The sequence below is a fragment of the Myzus persicae genome, unplaced genomic scaffold (genome assembly GCF_001856785.1).
Source record: "Myzus persicae strain clone G006 unplaced genomic scaffold, MPER_G0061.0, whole genome shotgun sequence".
Lineage (NCBI taxonomy): Eukaryota > Metazoa > Arthropoda > Insecta > Hemiptera > Aphididae > Myzus > Myzus persicae.
Window position 1 is genome coordinate 60,860 of NW_019104041.1, and position 25,645 is coordinate 86,504.

At 32.6% G+C, this 25,645-nt stretch overlaps 1 protein-coding gene across 1 annotated transcript; it reads left to right on the top strand.

Annotated features, from left to right (window-relative positions):
- Positions 1 to 10,042: 10,042 nt before the first annotated feature.
- Positions 10,043 to 23,271, top strand: LOC111037924 (zygotic gap protein knirps-like). The gene is made up of 3 exons (XM_022320773.1): positions 10,043 to 10,401; positions 20,123 to 20,200; positions 22,436 to 23,271. Exons 2-3 carry the CDS (start codon positions 20,123 to 20,125, stop codon positions 23,081 to 23,083), a joined length of 726 nt encoding a protein of 241 aa, XP_022176465.1. The 5' UTR covers positions 10,043 to 10,401; the 3' UTR covers positions 23,084 to 23,271.
- Positions 23,272 to 25,645: the final 2,374 nt, after the last annotated feature.

Consider the following 25,645-nt stretch of genomic DNA (forward strand, 5'->3'; position numbering starts at 1 on the left):
TTTCTGATTTCGTGTTAAATCTTCTCACAGCGTTCTTGTCCGAAAATGTTTAATATAGGTGGGTACTCGACATTTTTCTACTCATTATACAAACGGACAACTACAGTCATCGTGTTTAATTTAAACAACATCATCAAAAGTTACCCCATACCAATGTTACCAATTAAAACGTATTGTATAATGTATACATATATGATGCATAGTGCGTGTAATTGAATATTAATAATAATAATAATAATAATAATAATAATAATGAAAATAAAAAATAATAATTAACACGAACACGCTTGGATATGAGTTATGAGTTATGACATACGCGCACGTTGGATTTGGATATGTACAAAATATATAAATTAATAATAAGTCGCGGTTATTTTAAATAAAAGTTACATGTCATAAGTATAATATTAAAATAATAATGTTATGTATATAGTACCTACCTATAATTTGTATAGGATATTAGATGCGGGTCGTAGGTATAGTACAATATTAATTTATAACAACCTACATCTATGAGCATTTTAGAAACCGTTTTTTTATTATTATTATTATAATTATTTGTAGTGCACAGTGGTGCAGCAAATATGTACACGAACAGTGATATAACTATTAAACTATTATGAGATAATATTATTATATACGTTTATGCAGTATTCATAACGAAGGTAATCGGCGTATAGATTATTTAATATTGTGTTGTTGTAATAATACATGAAGCCTAAAGGCGGTTCGTTTATTTATTTGAATTATATCTCGCGAAATATATTTTTAGCCAACAATTTGTTATTTTGTAATTTATTCTCTAAACATATGAGAATCGTGTATTATCATTTATCACGTATATATAGGACGAAGTATACACAAGTACAAGTAATAGGTACACGAGTTGATTGAATCTTTAAGGACGAAAAATTAAACATGAAAAAAAGATTGATAGTATATAATATTGTGATACTCACTAGTCACTAGTTACAAAAAATAAATAAATAAAATAAACATATTAGGTGTATTGCTAAATAACACCTTTTCAGACTCAATCGATAAGTACACACACTTCAAAAAAAAACTTTAACATCTATATATGACTATATCAGTAATATAATTCAATATTATATAGAATATAAACTGGTTTAGTTTTTTTTCTATAAAATTAAGTACTTATTTATCAGATTACACTAGTGTTAATATATTATGGATAGGTATATCAAATTTACGGAAAAAAAATAATAAAATAAAACGCTAAACCTTGCTTGTAGTTATTATAATCTAACTCATTCAATATGAATTATACGTATAAATCGTTTTAAAGTAATTTACAAACTGTTAACTGAGAAAAATCATACCCAATTATGCATAACAGAAAAATATCGCAAGAGTAATATTCCCACGGTTAACACTGAATGAATCATAGCCATATTCATATTATATGCATACGTATAACATGATTAACAGCAAAAATTGAAATAAACGCTTAGTATGTATTAGTAACCTTGTTAATATTAAGTTATAATTATTTATAAACAATAGATATATATATCGATAAAACGGCCATCAATTATTTTAATATTACGCGTACGAATAATGAGTTTACAAATTATAATGATACACTTGGATCACATATACGATAATGATAAACACAAATAGATACACAAAAATACAATAAAATATATGGAATATGTTTATATTATAATATATTATACCTATACATAAATAGTATGTATCTATGAATATTTATTTAATCATAATATTATGTATATAATGTAGTATGTTATATTGTATATAATTATTATACAGAAATGGTTTTTAATTTTCATGTTTACTCTGACGAAATAAATTGCGATCGTTGTTCGAAGTCCACGATTTCCGACTCCAGATAGTATTTAAATATTATTTAAATTTTATCTATTTGCTATGAGAACTTATATTCTATAAGTAGTCTTCATTAAAAAAAAATCGTTTAAGAATATTTTACTGCATATTATGATGTTTCCGATATACGTTTGTTAAATATTATCTGACAAATACTTTCATAGTTTATAAAGTTTAATATTAATACTATTATATAATAATTTAAAATTTAGATTTGTGGAACACAAAAATCCCGGAACGGTAATTTGAAAATAGATAAGAAATGTATAAACGCTACCAATCTCCTCATTAATTTGTCTGTAAACCGTTTTTTATGTCCGAAATGTTGCACTGTTAATTTTAACTTATTTATATTCGTAAAACATTTTCAAGTATGTCTAAATAAACACAAATGAGGTGTTCTGATAAAAAAAAAAAATTAATTTTATTAAAAAAAACTTTTACTGGACAAAAAATGACGAGAAATATAAGTAAGTTTCGAATATTTTGTTCGATTGTTTACGAAACAAAAAATCGACTACATGCAGATATAGTATTCGAATTGACTCTTAACTCTCTCATCGATACTATTGTAAGTTTAAACAGTATTATAAATTTAGTCCACACAGCCAACCACGTCTTAAACTATAGCAATCGTTTATACGATTATTATTCATTTAATATTTATATTACACATTTCAAGGATTTACAAAAACTAATATTATTTATAAAGGTTAAAGGCAAAGGTAATATTTGTTCTTTAAAAACACTACGAGAAAGATTTAAAATATTACTACATTGCATGTTTATTCACCATAGTAAAGAACAAGAAAAAAAAATTCTATTATAATGTGAACATTTCGTGTACCTACTCTAAAATTATAATTTCGTTACCATTCGCTTTTTCATATACATATTTTTAAGTACGAATACCGGTCATGTGTTTTTGCGTATACTTTGGTAACGTTCACCAATATATTATACCTATACGTCTTATAAAGATAGGCAACGAAAAATGTATTTGTCAAAAACCAAAAATAAGGGATAAGTATGTATCAGATAATTACATTAGGTTAAGTAATTATTATTATTCAGAAACTATTTGCAAATGTGTATGAAAAAAATAATATTTTTGTGTATTCTCGAATTGCATATTAAAATACATCGTTGAAACTCATATTCGCAATAATTGTATCTCATGTCGGTACATTATATTATTATATTTTAGTAAAATGTATATGTTAACACATTCATGATACAATCGTATTGAAAGATGCCAAGACCCATAAAAGTGTGCTGAGTACCCGAGTCTTAGGTACTATAGACGTATATAACTTAAAACTTAAACACATTTAAATTTTAAGTTATATTTTATAGTTGTTATTTATTATTGTAATAATAATTGTAATAATTTAATATGCCTGGTTCATACTGTAAACTCTGACCACCATGGTCTATATAAAGTGTGTAGACCGATTTAAGTAATTTGCACACATTGTACCGGATCAAGTGTTGGGAAATCAGTTTTGACGTTTAGTTATGTATATGATGACATTTATGTTAAAACATAAATAGTTTAAACTTCAACATTCCCCATTATTGGTTCAACTATACATAATAACAAATTGTTGCAATAGGTACTATTGATATAGTTTTTTTTCCAGTAATAATCATCATTACTTTAACGTCTGAAATCTCAGTGCATATATTATTACCATAATATGATATTATGAGCACGCGTGCACTGCACAATATTATTATAACATTTCACAATTAGCAGTTTAATTATACCGTTTCACGTTTGAATAATATGTTTTATTATAACAACTATAACAACACCACTCGTTTGACGTGAAAACCTAAGCTAACAATCCGAAGCCAACTCAAGTGGGGCACAAACATATATCGTGTTAATTGGTATGTAGGCGTATACACGTTGTATAATATACCTACATAATATATAAATAAATGAAATTTAATAAAGGCTCTTTCATACAATTATTATATTATTACAGAGGATTCATTACCTCTCACGTACAATAGTATGTATAAAAGTATTAAATCGTAGTCATAATAAAAATCAGACGAAATTAGAAATATAATATAAACTCAGATATAATCCATCACTGTTAACTCAAGTTGAACAAACTGTTTAAACGATTACCGCCAAACCCTTTGAAGTCTATAACTGGTTTATGTTTGACTCAACGTTGTTATACATACATATTATATATATTATGAATATGCGGTACGATTCAAAACTAACTCGTTTAAAATTTAGACATTTTATACTTTGTCATTTATGTAATCTATAAACTATAGATAGGTATACATAGCGGCGAGAGTTTGTTAATCGTATAGTGTTCAGTCTTTACACATCACAAGAACCCTTAAACCATGGCTTAAATTTTTGCACCGCAAGCACAGCGGAGTATTTCAAGTAAGTATAGCATAACAACAATCGTTCGAAATAAAATTGTTTGTTGTAGATTATAATATTAGTAAGCAGTAAGGGGCAAATGTAAACTGGGCCCGAAGTTACCTTTTTTGTTGTAAACTCGGCCCGAGAATATTAGGTAATAAAAATAGGTAGATTGTAAACTCTGCCTGGAATTTTCAGGTAGTAAAATAAATCGATTGTAAATTCGGCCCGAAAACATACATAGGAGAAGATTCTATGTTTCCGCCTGAAATGTGGGCCAGTGCATCAGTTGAAACGTATTTAACAACAAATGCATGTGAATCATGTCATGCGCATTTTAATTCAAGTTTTAATTCCACTCACCCCAATATATATTCCGTCATTTCAAAATTAAAATAAGTACAAACAGAAACGTACATTAAAATCAACAGCCTAGATGCACCATTTAAATTCCAAAATATAAAAACTAAAAAAAAANTTTGGAGGATAATGAGAACCGCCTCCTCGTAGTGTCCTCTGAGTAATGCTAAATGTTTCTCAAAAATATTATAAGAAAAATCATGGTCTTTACATCTAAATAATATTGACCTGAAAAAAACCCGGGCCGAGTTTACCATCGACCTTTTGAAAATGTTTTTTCCTCGGGCCGAGTTTACAATCTCCCGCAGTAAGCACGTATTTTTGGCACCACGCGAATAGAAAACCCTTAAATCAGTTAATGATATTAAGTATTTGAGCGATAGTGTAGTTGAAAACAAATTTGAAAAAACCTATGGATATATCATTGCGCAATCACACATTTGTTTCGACGTTAATCTTCATATTATAAGGGCAGCCTATCCTGGGCAGGTATACATACCTCATATTACCTATGTATATGGTCTGTATTAGTCTCAATACTCTATAATATCGCCTACAATATTCCGAGACCTAAGAACACGCGAAGGTACCAGTTATAAGTTTTTCAAAACGATCGCATCAAAGTCACCACGTTTGTATCTTACACGGACAAAAATAATTGAACACGCCCAAACGGTATGGATAGTAGTCGTCCGAAAGGGTCTATCAATTTTTCGGTCAAAACTTTACCTTTCCCCGATGGACGACCATCGCCCAGCTAAAATATTACAATATTATTATAAGCCCATTATTGTCGTACCTAGGTATAGTCATATGTTGTAAGTCCTAAAGTTTATAACGTATATACGTATCAATAGCGTTTCGCGGACGGGAAGAATGGTTGGCACGATTTGGAAAAAAAAATGTCCTTCTTACGACATTCCACCGGTAAAGTCTGCCGAGTTGATCGTAACGATTTTTACGTAGTCGACCGTTTGTCTTATGCTCGTATACGACAATAATATACGCTCGCGCATAATAATATGCAAGTCGGCCGTCGAGTCGCGAGCGTTGTGGGCTTCGGTCGTCGACAATTGACGATCGGTTTGTCCGATAACGTCGGCTCCCCGGCAAAGAAGGTATGATCCGGACGACGACGACGTTTGTTCGTATGACACATAATATTACATTACATTGTTGTTGCCTACGCCCGTTCACGATAATAATAATATGTACACTACCGTGTCGTGTGTACAGGGTAATCCGCGGTCTGCAGTGATATTATAATATGATATAGTTTGTATACAGTAAGTATAACGCAATAGAACGATTCTCATTTTTGTTTCAAATTTTTATCGCACACGCGATCTTAAACACGATGCGCGCAATCGCAATGTAATTTTCTTAAATTTTGTCACAACGCCACCCCTTACAACTTTTAGGGCGCAGATGTTTAAAGTGCGGGGTTTTGCGTTATTGCTGTCTTAGAGAAAAGTAATAATAGAGGGCTCCAACAGACGGTGAAAAAATCAAATTTTAATGAAATAATTGTCTTCGTTCCTATATTATTCTCGAAGAATTTCGATATTGTCGAATTCATCATGTAGGTACGCTTCTATTATACAAGTCTGCATCAGCACCACTCACGCATGAAAATTATATTTTGTCGTTAGAACTCGTTTCGGTATAGGCAATAGGCGTTAGGGCTAGGTATAACATAATATTATGATATAGGCACCACTAAAAACAAACTTTTTTTTTGATGAGGGGGCTTGGAGGTTGGAGGGGTTGGTCTAAACACAATAGGGTTTTTACTATACATCCGTATATTCTACGAACATCTATGAGCCTCATCCGGAATTGGACGAATGCCGATCACCCTGTATATATCGTCCACACACGCACGCACATACAGATCTCGGAGCACCGGCGGCGAGGCGGCGGATGAGTGAAATACGCAGTTGTGACGTATTGAGTTTGTACTGTTTTCACAATGCAGGGTAACAACTACGGCACATGTGTGTGTGTGTGTGTGTGTGTGTGTGTGTGTGTGTGTGTTATTCGCGCACGCAATCCAAATATCTCTCGTGCCGCTTCCCGTTTCCCAGATGATATCTCCGTGTCATGTTTATTGGCCACGTCGCGGGACCTCCACCGCACATAAACCCTTTTCCGTAAAGATATATGCAATACGTCGCGTATGTGTATAATGTGTATAGCTTCCTTCCTTCCTCCGCTGTCGCTTCCTCGCCGTCATCCTTTGGTCGTCAGTTTCTCTCCCTCTCTCTCACACTCTCCTCTGTATACGTCGTCGCGATCTCGCCGTACATATATTATTATTATTTATACTCGCAATACGTATTATTTATTTATTACCTACTTTTTTTTTTTCGTTTGTTTCGCATCGCGACTATATCTCGCCGCCAACACGAGTACAATACGTACACTATACACACACACACATAATAATATAATATATATTATAGAATATGTATAGCGACCGCGTGGGCCGAACCGGAATATCCGCGATCGACCGCGCCGGAGGTATCGTGTTTTATTTAAAAGGGTCGTCCGGCTGACGTTTTCAACCGAAGATATTGCAGGTGTAGTGGTAGTAGTTGTTGTTGTAGTACCTAATAATAGTAGTAGTTGTAGTAGTAGACAGTAGTAGTGGTAGCTTGGTAGTTGTACAAATATAGACGACGACAATCACACAATACGATCGTTCGCATATTTTATTCACATTTTTTCCCCCCCGACACATGTTTATATTACAAACGTACACTATCTTAACTCAAAGAAAAATTATACTTACCCATTTTATTCAATGCTCATATAGCACTTCCCGTACATCACCGAAAATTGTTTCCTTTATGAATTATTAAATAATCTTATTAATTATCCCGAGCTCTTAGAAAAAATTCCACTAAATGTACCACTCTACACTCTCGCTCTTCTAACACCTTTTATGTACAAGCAAAAAAAAAATTATGGTCATTATGCTCCCATGAAAAGAATTTTATTAAATGGTAATTCCATCAAAAACTTTGACTTTTTTTTTTGATCCACCAAGCAAGTTAAAAAATATTCTTAGTATTCACTTACGATGTTTTACTTATTGTGATTGTATATTTATATGTTTAACACTTATGTTCGTATGTGTTTCAATTTAATATGTAATTAATCGAGATTATTATTATCTACTAAAATTCTTACTTTATACTACCTATATTTACTTTGTATACCTGTAAATCTGTACTCTTTGCCCTAAAGGGCGTCATTATTTATTGTTAATCTTCCTTTACAATAAAGTATTATTATTATTAAAATACCGCCTTGTATTGCAGCTTTTCTCCCATATTCATAAGTACATAATATACATATAGCTATAATTCCATATGGTAACGTTAGTGAGTGGTTGTATGTTCAACGCAGAAAACCCGTTTAAGTCTAAAGTGAACCCATATTGCTACAGGGACGGCGAACTTATGGCACCCGTACTTTGGTGTTTTTAGCAGCACGTGCAACGTATTATATAACAATATCATTCGTCGAAAAATGAAAACATATTATAATATATTAATTTATATATATATATATATATATACAAACTATGTATATTATATTTGAACCTATCTACTTACTGATAACTATTTGTTACTGTATGTATTAAAATAATATGTAAAAAAAATGTAATTGTAAATTCTAAACATAGTATTATGTCTATATTTGTAATTGGACAAGCATTCAACATATTTTCAATCATGCATTAAATCGTCATCAAATATACACAAAAAAAACTAAATGCGTGTAAACATGCAACTTAAATTATATTAATCTATACACAAAAAATTGTTTAAGCTGTTCATCACATCCCTTGGTATTTCGTTACGATTTCGAAATCTTTTTCGATTGCCGTAAGAGACGGACTGTTACGCACTGCAACTGCAATTTATTAATAATGGCTAACGACTGTATGTAGTAGGTTCACACGTATCCATACAGTATTTTCTCGGTTTTACATTTAGAACATATTGGTGGATATCATACTGAATATCTGGAAGTACGCACAATAGTTATGTTTTAATTAACCGATTTCTGATTTGGCAACATAATAATAATATCATGTTTGGCAATAGACAATAGTTCGAATGGATTAGCAAATAGTGTAATCGGTTCACAGCTGTTATTTTTACCACAGAATTCATTTACTTCAATTAAACAAATTACATTTTTCGTTCCACCTATGCATGCAACGAAAACTACCAAGGCTATCAGATAATTTCTCTTTCTGGTAATTAAACGGAGGCATATTATTTTCTTTAAACTATACACATAGTGCCTATATGTATTCCTATAAACTCACACAAAACACTCAATGTAAAATTTCAAACTATTGATTATCAATGCATCTTTTTGATTCGATGCCAAAATATGAGCATTTTGTTTTTTTTAGTTTAATTTCAAATGAAAAATAATCCATAATGTTATGGAATGAATAAATATAAAAAAATTCAATTTATTATGGCATCATAGGATTAAAAATTAAAATATACCGAAACGGGTGCTATAGGTAACTACTGCGTATAGAATTGATTCCCAAATTATATTAGTTATATTACACAATTTTATGATATTGTTTTTACCAATGACTTAACTCTGCAGTGTGCGAATTCGAAACCGAAATTTACATAAACTATACAATGACATACATTCAACAAGCCGGCTCTATGCACATAGTAATATAATATTGATAGAGTAATACACCACACCTTATCACGTACCAACTATAATATAATCGTTCGACGATCGACGATAAACATATAGTGTACGCCAGCTATATAATGCGGCTGCAGAAGTCAAAACTACATATTCTTTCAAAATATTGTTTGTTAAGAAATAATGTACAAGAATTCGACAAACCTTATAAATCACCCGACTACTATACGCGCGATAAATGGACGATAATAGAATATGATACATACATCGATTTTTCATATTATTTTGTCCTACAACGCAACAGCACCACGATACCTCGAGCTTGATTTTATTACGAATCGCTGTTCGCGTATACTCCGTTCGACGACGAAGACGATGATAAAAACAATTATGATATATTATTATAACATTATACGGCTTCGCATCGACTTCGTTAGGTATGATGGAGATCAGCATTTATCTTGCTCTGTTTCTGTACCTGTATATTATTATTATTATTGTAGTGCCTACAAATATAATACATAATATTATGTATATAGCACGCGGACCACAACATTATCGGTCGACGGTAAATCGGTACATCGGACATTTTTCAGACGGATGCCCTTGACGGACGCCGCCGGCGCAACGGATCTCTACCGCAATATTATCATTATTATTATTTTCATTAGAATAATAATAATATCGTCGTCGGTGACTTGAACGGTCGGCTATGACAGACGCGAACATAACTCGCTCCCACTTGGTCGTCCGGCTAAACGCTCTCCGCCGCCGTTGTCGCCATCACATAACTATCGGCTCTGTTGCAGCGCCTTTCCGTTTCGTGCAGTTTCCTCTCCACGTTACTATATAATATTATATTATATCTATTATCGTAACAATAAAATAAGTAAGTTTTCCAGTTTAGTTACCACGATCGGTCATTGTTTTCGCTGTCGGTGGAATATACCCCGGCCACCACCGCCCCTGGTTGGTATGTAAAACGACCACACCGCTGTCTGTAGAGAAATCACACGCACGGCGCCAAAGTTAAAATCAAAAGAGAGAGACAGAACATCCTCGCCAAGAACGAGGTAAGTCGAGGGAAATCTAAAGTTTTTAAATTAATTAGTTATTTTTTTTTGAGAGGGGGGCTGCACCCTGTCACCCGGTCAATTCTAATAATAACATATACCTAATAATATGCATATCTCGTCTGCGACGAAATGTCCTAGTTGTGTACGGATGATTTTATTCGAGTTATTCGAAGAACCTTAAATTTTATAATAATGCACTGTTGTTATGATAGCAACCGATAACGATGAATGATTATATTTTTATTGTCGTTTAATTTGTTTCGATCTTTATCCACGAAAAATATTGTTCGATATTTAAGCATTGCAATCTCAAATTATACATACTCGACATAAAACACACACTAAATATAACAATACATCAGCATTCTTAGTACGTCCGGAGAGCGTTATTTAGAAAAATATGAATTATTTAGTTGACGCTCGAGAGTGATTAATATGTATGGCATAAAACACTTTTTGACATTCAATACATAATCCAAATTAAAACTTGTTCGATAATATTCGATTTTCGTGCTGATTAATGTTCTAAAAAAAAAAAAAACAATGGTTAAAACACTGCCAACATTCTCGATTTTAGAGTACTTGATGAGTTGAATACACATTGTGATTCTTGAACATAATAATATTATATTATACGAATATTACTATGATACACGTGTTTCTTGCCGGGTGCAGTGCGTCAATGATATTATGATTCTTAAACTATATAATTCATATCTATTCAAAAAGGTATTCCATTCCGATTAAAAAAATTAATATTTAAATCACATTTTATAACGATTTTAATAATAATAATAAAGGAAAAAAAATGCCATTGTTATTAATAGTAGGCAGGTAACAATATATAGTTGAAATTAAATTTGAAAGATTCTATAATCCTACAAAAAGCTAATGTTTTAATGAAAAGAACAATTTATGTAGCTACATTAATAAGTCTAATCTATCTAGATATCTATAACTTAACTAAAAATTTACCACGATGTACTTACGTTTTAAATTCTAATGCTACTAATATCATTATTTGTTGGTTGTCACATTTTTGTAGTGACAGTATTTTTATTTTTATAATCAGTCTTTTACTTTTAGAAAATAAGGTTCAAGTATATCATATAATAAAAAGTAAATAATAATGTCGTACCTATATTTTTAGTTTCTTTAATCATTTTGTTAAACTATTGGAAAAAAATAAAATGATTATTTGGTTTTTATTTTTTCATACTATTATTTGTCGCCTGGTACAAATTTCAGCACGACATTGTTATAATAACACACAATTATATTAGCATCAAGCATAATATTTTAAAATGAGGATGAATAATGCATGGTAACTTATTTATATTTTATTGTTTATTAGCATTGTATTAAATATTAATGATATAAGGCTGTAACACGATTCTGTAAAATAATATTTTAGATCCTAGGTATAGGCATACAACTGGTTTCTATAATATGTAGTTACTATTTTGTTTAAATTATAGATCATAAAATAATCTTTGTTAACAATACTTTTTTGATTTATTGACTCATTCTTAAATAAATATCTAACCAGTTTATATGATAAAATGCCTAAGTGGAATGTTCAAAATACGCGACAATATAGTTAGAAAGTCCAATGGCGTTAAGGCTATTGTAGTCTGAAAGCCGGGAAGTGCAATCATTTCATTATTTTTTTTAAATACCTTTACTTAGGAGTGTTGAGACTTGTACATGAATGCATTTAAAATAGGTTCGATAAGGTTTCGAATGCAGTTCAATAGGTCTCGTGCAGTTTTTCAAGGTCTCTCGTAATGATATTAATTAGGAAACCGTTTGTATAATGTTTTGCAAACGCAATCGCTGCAAGTGCGCGCACACTGTCGGCGGCGAACATCCGTAACGAATAGTAACGAAAAAAAAAAGGAAATCAACTGCGTTACGGTGTTGGCCAATCGCGCGAAAAAAAAAACGAAAATGTTATTATTACACAATGTTTGCCGGTCGGCGAGCGTCGTACTTGTCATTCAACGACGTCCCTCCGACGGTGGTTGCGGACCATCGGCCTGCGGGCGAGAACCTTTTGTCGGCCACCGCCGCCGGTCGTTTTATCCGTCTCGGATCGGCATGCACTTCATACGACCCTTCAGACGTAATATAATAATAATCATTGCGCGAGTGCGGCTCAAATGTATTTAGTATTCGTCGAAATCATCACGGGACACCTTGAATATTGCGATGATACTCTATGTTGGTCGTCAGCCAAATGTACCTACATATATTATATATATATACATTATATAATACGAGACGTTATAATATTATGATGATATTATTTTTTATATATTACTTTTATCGTATCATATACTATACAGGGTCAACCCCTTTATTTTCTTCAATGATGCAGCTGACCGATATTTGATTTATTTAATTTTTAAACATATTTTAAGACCATATTTTCAAATTCTTGAGATTTTTTTGTACTACTTGAAAAGTGACCCGTGAAGATACAAACTTCTGTTTTTCAAATGACAACACCTCTATTCAACTATAAAGTATATAGTCGACAATTTTCCTGAAATTCTTACCAGTAGTTTTTGAGTTATTTAACTTTCAGTTCTGAGGATAAAAGGTCCCAAGTAATGAGTTTATTAGATATGGCGGTAATGGCAATTTGAAAATTCTTGTCATTAATATTAATCTATCGGTATAAATAATTTGTAAAAGTCCCAAATATAATAAATACTAGATCCAATTTCACGTCCATTTTGTATTTATGTAAAACCAGTTTTAAGGGCTATTATCCCTAATACGAACATTTTAATAACTAATAGAAACTACTCATTTAATTTTGAATGTGGAACATCAACATTTTCAAAAAAATTATCCACTAATTGATTTACAGTAAAAGATTTGGGTTCTCATTTGAAAAGGAGAATGTTGTATCACCACAGGGCACTCTTTAAGTAGTACAAACAAATTTAAGAATTTGAAAAGACGGTCTTTGCTTAACCATAACTAAAAATTCCAAAAATCAGAATTTGATAAATTCATTATTGAATGAAAAAATGGGGGTGAACATGCTCAATGAATTTAACTGCAGTATACATACATACGCCTACCCGCGCGTGTGTGTATTGTTGTTGTTTTTCGCAATCTAAAAAAACTAGGAAGAAGCCTCGGGGGCTCTCTCCGACGAGCGGGGGTCCGACGTCGGACACATGAGTTATTGTTCGTCGTGTAAAGACAAGGCCGCAATCATCACGAGTCCTATTTACCAAATGCGTTAATTGTAACACGGCCGATACAGCCCGAGCCGCTGCAGTGGCGCTGTTGTGTATATTATATTATAATATCATATATATATATATATATATATATAAGGTGTATGAGAAGCGCACACGAGCGTCAAATTACAGTGATTACTGCAGAGGAGACGAAGGCGGAGGAAGAGAGGAGCAGAGTGAGTGAGAACACGCCGCGCGGAGGCGACGGCGACGACCTTGGCAACCAAAATGATTTGTCAGCGAGACGATCCGGCTGCAAATAGGTAGGTATCTACGAGGTACTTGCCTGTGTAATGATATTTTATAACCGGCACACGAAATCTCATTAACGGTGAACCATATTATATTATTATAATATTATATATTTGCGGGCATATTAGGTCTTGTAGTTAGGTACCTACAATATAGGTAGGTATAATATGAATTAGGTACATTATTATTATTATTATTATTATCATCATTATATTATCTAACGTTTTACGCGAGTCCTATTAGCGCCGATAAACGTGTAAGTACGCCTAATAAAAATTCGCCCGCGGATAAGGAAGATGATAACATCACAGAACAATAATAATAATAATAATAATATAGATAATATAGATAATATAGACTCCTAAGCAACGAGCATAATATCATAGTGATTTGATAATAATATAATATTGTATAGCTGCTGCTGCCAGTGGCCTGCTGGCAATATTTTTACGCATGCAATATGATCAGCTATATATCGCTAATGGTAACATCGATTGTCCACTGCAATATTGTAAATATATAAAATAAATCTCAATTCAGAAATCATTGCAGGTAAATTACATTCTGAGATGCGAGATTTTATTAGAAAATGACCCAAACTTAAACTTATCGATGTGTAAATCGGAGATAGTAACTATAATATTGATGACGGGGCTGGAGTTGAAAATGTTGATCAAGATACATTATTATGGTAAATGCATCGGTAAAAAAGCTTGCCAAAATTGCATAGCTTGTTGCTATAAAATATCATATGGTAATAAGTATATGTACACAATAATTACGGTGAGAAACTACTTTTTCCAAATCGAAATATGTATTAAATCGACTTAGAAACTGTTTGTCTCAATCGAAATTAGAAACATTCTTAATTATGTCCGTTGAGAAAGATATTTTGATGTCTTTGAACAATGAAAGTATCATTGATTAAGTGTCCACAAAAAGTTTTCAGCTGTCAGAAACGCTTAATTTTTAAATAAATATTCATTCATTCTTATTTGACAGATAAGTTACTATAATTATTAGATTGATAAGGTTTTTTTTTTATGTACCTAAAATACATGTTTATTTATCCATCTCAACTGCTTAATATAATATGTATAATTTATATTGTATGACATATGATGTTATTATTAAAATATGGATAGCTATTAAAGCTTATTCTATACAGCTCTAAAATGTATTTAAAAATGAATAATGACTTTATCTTATCGAAAAATGGGCAGTTCACTTTTTTAGGGTATGGTTAAAATCCTAAAACTCAGTGGGCCGATATATCTTTCCTATCCGGCGCTGGTTACGGCCTTGATTATTGTTATATGTATATTATATTATATCGTGTATATTTCAGTACACATATGCGTAATTAGGCGTTCAAGATCGAAATCGCGTTCAATGTAATCTATAGCAGGTGTATACCTATTACCGACGTGTAAATAGCCGGGGAACAATCGTACTGCAGAGCTATTATAAGGTTATGATAATCGTCGAGATAATTTTCCAACATAATTACAAGTCCGATTCAAAGCACGATGTCTGTCGCAAGTTGTGGATACCTCTATAAACATGATATACAATAAACATATTATACGCGCACTATCGTCGATTATAAACACCATATAATATGTTATAGGTTTTTATAATCAATGGTACTACAACACACGCGTGAAAGTCGACGGATCGAGTGCAAAACTCAAATAGAATTCGAAACGAAGCTGCTCATATAATAAATAGCTTAGAAGAACGTTATGAGATACATGATTTCTGTTTTCATACAAGAATATTAATTAAAAACAAAACGATATTGTACCTAGAATGCAAACCTCATTATATACAAACTGTATAATAATATTACGTTCATTCGCCTCGCTGTAAAATAATTGGACGGTAACCATATATTATTTATTGTTTATGAGCCTATCACACTATTAGCAAAATAACTTAATAATAATACGGTACTGCACCGCATGGACTATCGGAAGAAAAATGATATGACCTAGAAAACGGAACATATCATGTTTAGTGTCGAAAATATAATGATCAGTGTTCGATTATAGGTGGCTTACTCTGTTATTACGGTGTTGTGCTGAAATTAATATTCTTTATACTCAAACTCCTTTGGAAACATATTTACGACATAATATGGGTAATGATTGAAAAAAATAAAAAATAAACCGTTTAACTATAAATCAAAATAATTCTATTGAAATGTCCCAACCCCCCTCCCCACCACTAAAAAACAACGCTCTGCGCGGGCTTTCGATAGCCGTCGAAGTTGTACAATTTATTTATCGCAAACACATAATAATAATAATATTAATGTTATCGACGAGTGCTGCACGACCGCGATTGAAATATTTTATCGGTTTTCAACGGAAATGGACTAATTCTAATCATATTCTTAAGCACTAGTATTGTATTTGTTTAGTGTCCACGGTGCAGTGTGTCGTTTTATTCCCGTCTTACATCAGTCGGCAAAATAATATAATAATTGGCATCATCGATAACGTACGCGGACCACACCTTTTTTAATCAACACACAGTTTATCGATTTCTTCGTCCATTATTGTATACTTTATATGATTGGTAGGTATATGACGTCCATATGCACTATTTCCCTTTTTACCGACATCACACAGACGCACAGTACACTTTATCACCTTTAGCTGGCCAGTTTAATATTTATTTTAGCAAATAAATTGTTATAATACCATAATGTTATAACTACCTATGATGGTATAATATTATTTAAAATCAGGTATAGGATATTATTTATTACTTTTACAATCATAAGCTCATAAACAATATTAGACTTAATGTCAGTGGCAAGCATATTAAATATGTAAATATATTTTATAATCAACTATTTTTTTTTTAGATTTAGTTGTTCAATAATTCGGTGTTTTCAAAAAATTGAAGTGTTTTGCTTCCTGCTGCTTCGTCGGGTACTATATTAACCCCCCCCCCCTTGAACATGACGGGTTAAGATCGTGTTCGCTCGCTGTAGTCGATTGTACTCTCCATAGACATTCTGCAATGTACTATGTATATAAAGTTTTATCAAGTAGATAATAACGAATTAACAATTTGTTCACTTCAGAGTTACACTGTATAATCAATATTATGTATATATATATACGTATAGCATTATCTATCGATGATATTCATTATAGAGATGGACTGATGCCACTTTTTACCGATATCCGATATTCCTCCTATATAATATATGAAGCCATGTAGGACGCAGGTAGGTACTTCAATGAGTTATGTTACCAATAATCGATATCCGATAAAACCTATAATATACTATTAAGAGTTATCAATAAACAATAATCGTATGAGCATTCTTGATACGTGGTTGGTGGATTTTTATTTTTCTGAGATATCAGATCAAATATCGTCCTTTTTGAAGTGAAATACCTGCAATACCGGAGAATTGCTGCGGTATCGTCGGTATTGAATATAGATTTGGATAATAAGTACCTATATATCGGTGCGGCTCCTAATATATTGAAGTATATTTTCTCGTCGAAATACAACAGCCACCAAACGTGAAATATACCTATTGACATATTTAAATATAAACAAATATTATACTTAGGCGTATACGTATTTAATTGGAGAAAAAACAATCATCACTGCGTTGTTGGACGCGTGGATCGTGATTTCGTCCCCAAATGTCGAGGCCTCAGAAGAGCAGCGTACACCACATAATAGGTGTATATATATATAAATATATTCTATTTTTATACTGACGTTATCGACGGTGAGATAAGGTCGCCGCCGAGCGTGATACGATATCGCACACGTATTACTATTATTGCCGTATACATAATATTATAGTAAGCAAGGTATACAGGGCAACGAAGGAATCTATTAGAGCGTTTTTCGTTCTCGGCGAGCGCGCGTGCACATTGTATACGTATATATTATTATTATATTATATATCATATTATAATATTATATGGGCCGCGGAGGAGGAATCGTATTAGGTCGTCACGACGGGTGATTTATTCGTCCGTTTTCGTATTTCGTACACACACACACACACAAGCCACATATATATGACGCATTTATAATATATACCTAGGTAACTATCGTTGGTGGTGTTTGCGTATAGGTTCGCGTATTTTTTTTCTTCCTCTTCTTCGCGCATAATATATAATATAGTTAGTATATATATATTCTATGCGTGAGACGCTAAGACCGCGGCGATGACGAAAACTATATACATACCAGATAGGTGTATACGTATATTGTATGTATATATATATGTATTTATATAATGTGTACAGTGTACTCGATCGCCCTAAAATTAGATCGGATCACGATCCTATCGATCATGTCGCTGGCAGTAGGTATATATATTATGCATATAATATTATAATATACATCCTCGGCCGCACGCGCGTTAATAATCATATTTAGCCATGGCGAAAAGCGGTGGAAAAAGAATAATATTATATTATACATCTATATGGACACGGCGATGATAATCATACTAATAAAACCCGTCGCGGACGCCCTCTCCTCCGCCCCCCCCCCCCCAAAAAATAAAATAAAATAAAGACCGAGTGAAGCAAAAAGAGAGAGAACGAAACGAAACCCGTCCATCATCATCATCTAGATCATATTATTATTGTACGTGTGTGGGTATATATATATATATATACTATAAACAGGACGAGGAGGAGCCGCCGCCGCCGCGGACGTCGAACGGTCGGACACGAACGCAAACCGAGTTTGCGGTCGAAAGGCCAAAATCAATTTGGACTATTATTTAAAACGTCACCTATACCTGCTATAGGTGCACCGGTAAGTGTCGGTGCCACGAGCGGACAGGAATGCCCGGAAAAAAAAAAAACTTTAAAAACAAAACTAATCATTATAATACTGGTGTGGCAACGAGATCGAGATCGTGACTCTGGCGGAGCACAACTCGTTACGATTTTTAACGCTAACCTCGTGATGATGTCTGCGCCGTACGCGGTGTTGTTGTAGAAGTCGCCCGACCGACAGACCGACCGACCGACCGCCGCAGTAACTAGCTGGAGCTCGGCGAAGACGGGCGAAAAGTATACACCGTCCTCGGTATGATATTATTCTCAGGTATATACCATAGATACTGCGATATGCATATGGATATGACATGGGTACCGAGTTTTCAAGTGTGACGATGAGCATATTATACTACAGTTACCAAAGTCGTCGCGTGAGGGTGTGGTATCATCACAATTACAATTGAGAATTTATTCGAAAAAAATTAATTTAATTTTCGTTTACTAACATTTTTTTTTTTTTTGTCTAATATAGAAATAGTACAATTTTTAAAATAATTAAAATGATAATATAATAAGACATAATTAATACCAACTACCGTCATTGGTCTTTCGGAAATATTAAATCCAAATAAATAATTAATTGAATAACTAACAGTTATTCATAAGTTTATGATAAATAAATAATTTTATTCAAAAATTGGTAGATATAGGATTGACAAAAATGTTTTCTTAACCATAAATCAGTATCTATGATCACGCATAACACTATTATGCTAACTACAATAAATTTTTCGCTCACACTCAATATACCGTGTGTATTAGCTGGTATACGTCTGATTGATATATCAGGCCCTTTTAGATATAGGGACGTATTGATGAGTATATTATTATCATTGGGAATCGGTACAAAACTATACACAATAAGCTCATTTCGTGGAGGTACCGAACGCAAAGATTTTTCTAAAAATCGTTTTGGCGATAATTTAGTGGGCCTACGTTCGCGAGGTTTCCTTGTGCCACTCAACTCATCAAAACTTTTTCCAGTGGTTATACATAAATCGCTATCAATCAGTCAACGATTGTGTCACAATTAAAAATTGTTTTGAAAAAATAACTCAATTCAATGGGGTTGTCTTATTTCGAAGGGAATTGTAATTCAATTTTGTGTTGCTACGCATAAAGTCTAAGTTAAACATTTAATTTTTCAAAAATAAGTGTAACGAAAGTTTACCTATAACACCCGAATTCAAGATGTCGATACCTTTGCAGAATACATAATATAAACATTTCGTGATACCTACCTTTATAGTTGAACACATTTTATATTAAGTGATTTAAGTGATGACAGTATTAAACAAACATAATTTAAACATTTCCACGTAAACAATCAATAATAATAATAATGTATTAACGTCATATATATTTTAGATGAATCAACAATGTAAGGTTTGTGATGAACCGGCAGCCGGCTTTCATTTCGGAGCTTTTACATGCGAAGGGTGCAAGGTGAGATAAATGTTATAGTATGATATTTTGTTATTTTAACGTCCACATACAAGTGTAGCTATAACAATTTTTTATTAACAATTGACTGTAACATAATATGGAACTCGACTTTTTAGGATCAGTTTATCATATAGTGTTATATATTATTACCAATTTATACTTCAGCAAGAAGAACGCAAACATTTTAGTTATTGGTTTCTTAACTAATTTTTAATTTCCCTGCATGTAGTAACACAGCGCAACTTATTTTCATGAACAATATTTATTTTAAGACAATGCGATTAATGAATTGTATTTGTATATATTTCAATTTAAAAAAAGTTTTATCTGTTTAGAATAAATTAACATTTTCATATGATAACATGGGAAATTCATTCTTTTTAACTTTTAAGTCATTCAAATTTTATAAATTCTATATAATCCTTTATAAAACATGATAAATAACTCAATTGTCCAACCATATAATATGGAGTGACCTTCTAAGTTCTAAGACATTATAATAATATTATAGTTACTGCAATTGCATATCATCTACACTGCAGTTATACTGCAGCGCAGTCCATTGTTTTGATTTCAATTTGCATCCAAAGTAAATTTACAAATATTATTTATTTCTCCTATTGTGTTACTTCGACGTTGCTACCTATATTATGATAATCATTATGTTGTAATTATTCAAACAATTTTAAAAAAGAAAAAAACCTCAACATTTTGCACTTCCACTATCGCGTGCGTATAAATATTCATTTAATTCCGGTTTAGTTGTAGGTATTGTCTTTTCAGAATAATAAAACCATTCCTAAAATATCTCGTCCACATCCAAACCTGGAATTTTATAATATTTTTTTTATTTTGCGCTTGGTTTGCACAAGCATATATTAATATATGGAACGTATGGCGTTATTAATTGAGTTTTATGATGGTGCGGATAATGTAATAACACTGTCTTGTTGTATTAAGTATCATTAACCACACATACTGGCACATCGTTAATCATATTGTTTTATTTAATATAATAGAAAATAATATATAGTCTCTCGTAATTAACAACAGTACAGGTGCCGCAGTGTATTTGTGTAACCAAAAAGGTATTTCGAAACTTACCTACATATCGGTATTATAGGTACTCTGGCACTGGTGTATGCCTGAAAAACGTCTAACATCATAATAATTTCATATTCATGTACAACGATACATTCGTTTAATACCTATATAATTTCCCCTTAATTCTAAAATCTAAATTGAGGAATTTAACGATTGGACTATTATGTAACATGACAATGACTAAGTTATCTGGACAGTACATATTATATTAATGTATTTTTAACATTTAATCACCAATTATTCATTTAAATTATGCATTTGTTCGTTATTTTAGTCGAGAACCACCTCTCGTACTATAGTAACTTGAGCCAATAATTTTATTGAACATTCTGATGTGTCCAAATCAAAATTTAAACAAGTAGTTACCATGTTATTACATATTGCGAACTAAAGCTAACATTCTATGATAGTAAGCTTAGAAGGTAATATGAGGTTATTTTGTAATAATATTTAAAATAATATTTAGTAGATACAATACTTATAATAATTATACTCAAACTATTTTAATAAACTATAAAACGCTAATAAATCAATACTAATCAGTGATTACTGATGCCAGTCATTTTCAAAGAATCGTAGCTACTCGTTTGATCATCGGCTTCGATATACTAACAACGGTTCAAAACAAATATATTGTGCTCCAAAATAATTCTCAATAAAAAAAGTACAATACACTCCTTGAATAGTATAAAACATCTAAATATTTGAAAATATGGCCTTTGAATAGTTATCTACATAAACTTGATTAATAATTCCAAAAATAATGACATAAATTAAGGATAAAAATAAGGTAATCATGTTTAGTGAATCACCCTGACCTATAATTGAATAGTGAATAAGGATACGGCGTTTTCCCGTTTTTCTGCAGTTTTGCACGAACCAAACCCTTTTGGAAAATCAAAGTAGCTCAACTTGTATACATCATTACAAATCACAATAAATAGGCTGATTCACCAAACATGCTCAACCTCATATTTTCTTTCAAAAATTAATTTATTCAAATTCTGGTTTTTGGAATTTTGAAATATATTTAAGGACTACTTAAATTACTTAAATTGCATGATTTGTTTAAACAGTACCTATATACAATAAATTCAGATAGATTTTTGAAAGAAATTCGAATTTTTCCAGTCGTTTTTCGGTCGAGCACACATCAATCCTTCGGCGGCGGCGTCAGCCAAGTGCAAGTCGGGCAGCGATCGGTGTGTGATTGACAAGAAAACCCGAACATCGTGCAAGGCATGCCGGCTGAAGAAGTGTCTGGCCGTGGGCATGTCGAAGAACGGTTCACGGTACGGCCGTCGGTCCAACTGGTTCAAGGTCCACTGTCTACTCCATGAAAGGCGACTTCTAACCACCGGCCACAAAGACCACTACGATAAGGGTGAAGTCAGCCCTACACTGCCACCACTGTCACATACCCCACGTATGGCGCTGTTTTCTTTACCTTTACCGCTGCTGATGGCGCCACCGTTATTCCAGCTTCTCGGTAACGCACCAAGCGGTCGGGCTCCGTTACCGAGGTCTGAGTGGTCAGCCTTTCACGAGATCACCGCCTTCGGATTAGTAGACGAAGATCACCGACCCGTAGATCTCACCGTTCGACAGTCGGCCGACGACAAAGATGACGACAACAACAACAACAACAACGAGACAACCGCATGGAAGACCACCAATAAGTTAAGACTGCTGCAGCAGAAGGACGCGTCCGCAACGCCTCTCGACCTCTGCATCGGGACCACCCACCGCCAAAACTTGGCAGGTGACGGCCGTTCTTGACGCCCGCAACGAGATGGCGTGTTAAGTCTAAAATGATATATACGATACTGCCAAGACATGGCAAGCCACTTGAGAATAACTATAACTACCGATCGCAAACCCAAACAAATATAAACAAACCACATTCTCCCACCAACATACTTCGCTGTTTAGACTACCAGACTAAGAATCGGACTTATCACCCTATAAATCCATCTTACTCAACCCATCCATAGTGCACGAAGGCTCTAGGAGAATATAACGCAATTCTTGATTATGAGTTTTTTCTAAGACCCAGGTATTGATACCAAAATATAATATTATTATATGTTAACTTTGTAAAATATATACACTCGACTTAATGGAATAAGTTAAGTAACATTAAGTCTAAATAAGATATTTGTATTGTAAATTAAAGCAAATGCCTAATAATTATATATCTAGAATAAATAATAGATATAGAAGTTGAAGCAATTATTTCTAATAAAAAAAAAATTGTCTCTAGTTACGAGATACAATCATTGCCTTCGCGGAATGAAAATACCTACGATTTCTTGTGGTAAACTAAATCCTACAAATTGCAATTGTTTCAACTACTACTGTACCCCATAATTCTCTTATAAAATTGTAAATAATTTGTCTTCTCTGTTGAAAATTACAATACCTGTAAAACTGCTTTCTCCAGCTGAAGTTAAACATTAGAATTATACATTCCCAAAAAGATAGCCTCCTGGATTCGATCTCACAATATGTGAAATGATCCCTTCCAAGAAAAACTTTAATACTCCTCACTTGGATATTTTAATGAAATTATTCATTAAGCTTATTTTCTGCTACAATGGAAGTTTTCAATCATAATAATTAATAGATATTCCAAAACCTGACGTACAGTCCAATCCTCCCCTTATCATACAAAAAAATAATCTATCTACCTTTCTTCTCGTAGGTACTCGAAAACCTATTACTAAAAATAATTAGGTCAAACATAAATAAACATAAAATAATCCTACTTCCTGATTTTTCCCTATTTTTTGAATCCTATACCTCAATGATTGTCAATTTTGCGCCCGATATCGCTCTTGTCTCTCATCAATCTTAATTAAACAATAAGCCGGAATTCCTAAAAGTTCAATAGCAGGTCCTGCTCTATTCAAATTCAATATAGAGCAGATCAACTCACTTTTAAAATAATAACTACATTTTGACCTAACACTTTTATCTCAAAATATGCCTATAATAAAGCAATCTTCACTGTTCACATAAACAGTTAAACGTATTGTACGAAAATCGTATAAATTGTTTGAAAACTGTTTCAAATAAAATCTCTATATCATCATCCTGCAAGTACCTATACTTACATGAGTTTACTTGCACATCGCATAAATAAACAGTAATTTTTATCTATGTATAGTGTCTCAGTAATAATTTTCTAAAATGACTTCCGACTTTACATATTATACAAACGTAAACTTAAAGTGACTCAAAACGAAAATACTCACTACAACTATAATATTATTATAATATGCACTCTGTGTGTACATTTGTTCGTATATACTTTTATGTAGGTACCTCAAGCAGGAATATATTGTTGGATTACGCTGGTCATGGACTGTATTGTATGCACACTGTATACATGTATACGGTTGTAAGTGGCAATATCCTCTGCCCACCCACGTCCACTTAATACGTACCGACACGGTGCACGATTTATTGGTTTATTTTAATTTTAACCTTTTTTTTATATACTCTTGTAATTGATGACGTTTACAACGATGTCCTCCGAGTTAGTACAGTCACGTGTTATTTTTAGTACACATAAATATATATTATCTATAGGTATTAGATATATTATGTTACTGTACTACTATATAGATGAATTTGTAAATTGCATTTTCTGTATCGCGCAGCACATCATTGTTCGCGTAATGGTAATGCGCATTAATGCATATAGCAAAAATTAAAATTTTACCTCACTGTTAAATCGTTACCATCATGATATTTTATTTCGTGTTCATAATATTCATTAATCGTTGTGGTCGAAAATGTTTAACTACATGCTATTAACGATTTACAAAGATCGGACGGAATAAAATTATTTGTTCGTGAAATAATTATCGGTTATTATTTATTTATTATTATTAACGTCGACTGCATGTGACTCGGACGGCAGAAGGCCGCGGCTACGAAGCTCGTCGAGGTTATGCATATATGTATAGATACCTACATTATTGTAAATACTCACTTTTTCGGGTGATGAATTTCTGAAACAAATGCACAATTGTAAACGTATACGTATAAGTATATATATATATACGTCCGAAACTCGCATGTGTGATTCGATATAAAGACATTGACCTAAGGGGACGGATCAGATTGACCTATCGAATTAGTGACTTTTTTTTATGATCGTTTATAATATTCGTTTGTATACCCATCGACGGCGGCGGCACATTAATCAAAATTGTTTGAATTGACACACGGCAAACCGGAGATATAGATAAACATTAGTCCGCAAGCACACACACACACACACACACACACACACACACACACACACACACACACACACACACACACACACAC